Source organism: Tupaia chinensis, unplaced genomic scaffold (genome assembly GCF_000334495.1).
Source record: "Tupaia chinensis unplaced genomic scaffold, TupChi_1.0 Scaffold000214_1, whole genome shotgun sequence".
NCBI classification, from domain to species: Eukaryota; Metazoa; Chordata; class Mammalia; order Scandentia; family Tupaiidae; genus Tupaia; species Tupaia belangeri.
The window spans coordinates 1,913,069-1,914,880 of NW_006159689.1; the positions used below are offsets into that span (position 1 = coordinate 1,913,069).

Sequence of the window (1,812 nt, forward strand, 5' to 3'; positions counted from 1 at the left end):
AGCATTCCAGGGCGGGGTCTCTGGCGGCCCCACTCAGACCTCTGCGTGAGCTCACCTGCCTGTGCCGGCTCGCGGTCTTCCACGCCTCCTCCAGCCGGCCGCTCGCTGCGAGGGAACTAAGGCCCCGCGAGCTGTCCTTTGGTTACCTGTCCCACTTTTCTCTTTCAGAGGGCCACTGCCAAGGTGACAAGTCGGTATTCTGTAGGATGGAAGTCCTGTCCCGCTACTGCTCCATCCCAGGGTACAACAAGCTTTGCTGCAGGTCCTGTAACCTGGGCAACAACCTCACCAGCCCGGGCGGCGGGGCAGAGCCACCCCCGGGGAAGCACAACGACATCGAAGTGTTCATGCCCACGATCCCCGTGCCCACCGTAGCCACGGAGCTGCAGCTTCCCCCAGGCCCCCCGCTGGAGGTCCCGCTCAACGTCTCCGGCACCAAGGCCACTGAGGAGCACACGGAAACTAACGCCGTGGACGTGCCTTACAAGACCCGCAGCACAGACGGCGACGCCCAGCCGCCCAACCTGATCCCACGCCGGCCGAGCCCGTACGAGAAGACCAGAAACCAAAGGATCCAGGAGCTCATTGACGAGATGCGGAAGAAGGAGACGCTCGGGAAGCTCTAATAAAGTGGAGAGTGGCATCAGTAGCATTTATCTTTCTTGCTTATAGAGAAATTCCATGGGATCGCAAATCCTGAGTCATGGAGGTGAAGCTGAAATTCCTGATTCCAAAAGGCTTTGAGAAACCAACGTGGGGGTGACATAAAAATGCAGGGGGGCAGGGTGTGGTGGTGCCTGCCCTGTGGCAAAAGGCAGGGGGCAGCCGGTCGGCACGTGTTTCCCGACCCAGGACCAGCCGAACCCTGCAGAGGTGCTGTGGGGCATGGAGAGGGATGCAGACCGCAGCCCCGTCAGGGAGGGGGGCACTCGGTGACGGCGGGGCACACGCTTGGCCCGAGTTGTGAGCAGTGATCAACAGTCTCCCTGTCCTGGGTGGTGATGGACGCTTCCTACCCACCCCGAGACCGTGAGACTTAGGATGAGTACGTAATAACTGCTTACCCGCCAAGGTGGGCACAGGAAGCGAAGGGCACCAACACCAGTGCCTTCGAGGGCCAGGCAGGTGGCAGTGTGTTGCGGCCAGTGGGGGCCGTGACCCGTCTGAGCCGCACACCTGGAGCCACTCGGCTCGGGTCATTGCCGTGCTATGAAATCTGTCAGGCTGCACCCTGTGGACCCAGTGTCGGTCTGACGGTTTTGCGGATGAAGGGTTAGAGAAGTCGTGCGACCCGCTGGTCCTCGAGCCATTCTGCGTCTGCGCCTCTCCACCAAGCTGGAGCACACAGCTCTCCGTTCCCAGGACAGCAGTGGGGACCCCCAACTGAGGACACGAGGACGGGCCCACACAGGCAGACATGTGGAGCCAGTGGGGAGGTCTCTGCCGGCTCCCCAAGTCTCTTATCGGCTCTCACCCTGGCCTTGGCCAGCTCTCGGGCTCTGATGGAAGAGCCCCGGGGCTCTCCCTGGTCCTGCAGCTTCCTCCGCCTTCAAGGCTGTAGAAGGATGAGGGACAGTTTGCTTTGCTGGGCAAGTCCAATGAGTGGCCCAGGGCGCGAGTGTCCCCACCCAGAGGTGTGGGAGTCCTGCCACCAGGTAGCCACGCCGAAGGTTCTGAGGCCCTGGGCTTTGGGGCTCAGGTCTGCTCCTGAGAGCTGGCTTTCCTCCTGCAGGATGGACCTTCCTGTCTGCCCTCACACCCACTCTGTCCCTGAGAAGTCCCAGGGCCAGCAGCGAACCACAGGGTGTGCTG

At 62.0% G+C, this 1,812-nt stretch overlaps 1 protein-coding gene across 1 annotated transcript in view; it reads left to right on the top strand.

Moving 5' to 3' along the window:
• ADAMTS2 (ADAM metallopeptidase with thrombospondin type 1 motif 2) overlaps positions 1 to 1,806 on the top strand; it is a 207,496-nt gene extending 205,690 nt beyond the window's left edge. The window contains 1 exon segment of the mRNA XM_027771447.1: positions 169 to 1,806. Within this exon segment, the coding sequence (XP_027627248.1) occupies positions 169 to 626 (458 nt within the window). The 3' untranslated portion in view covers positions 627 to 1,806.
• The last annotated feature ends 6 nt before the right edge of the window (positions 1,807 to 1,812 follow it).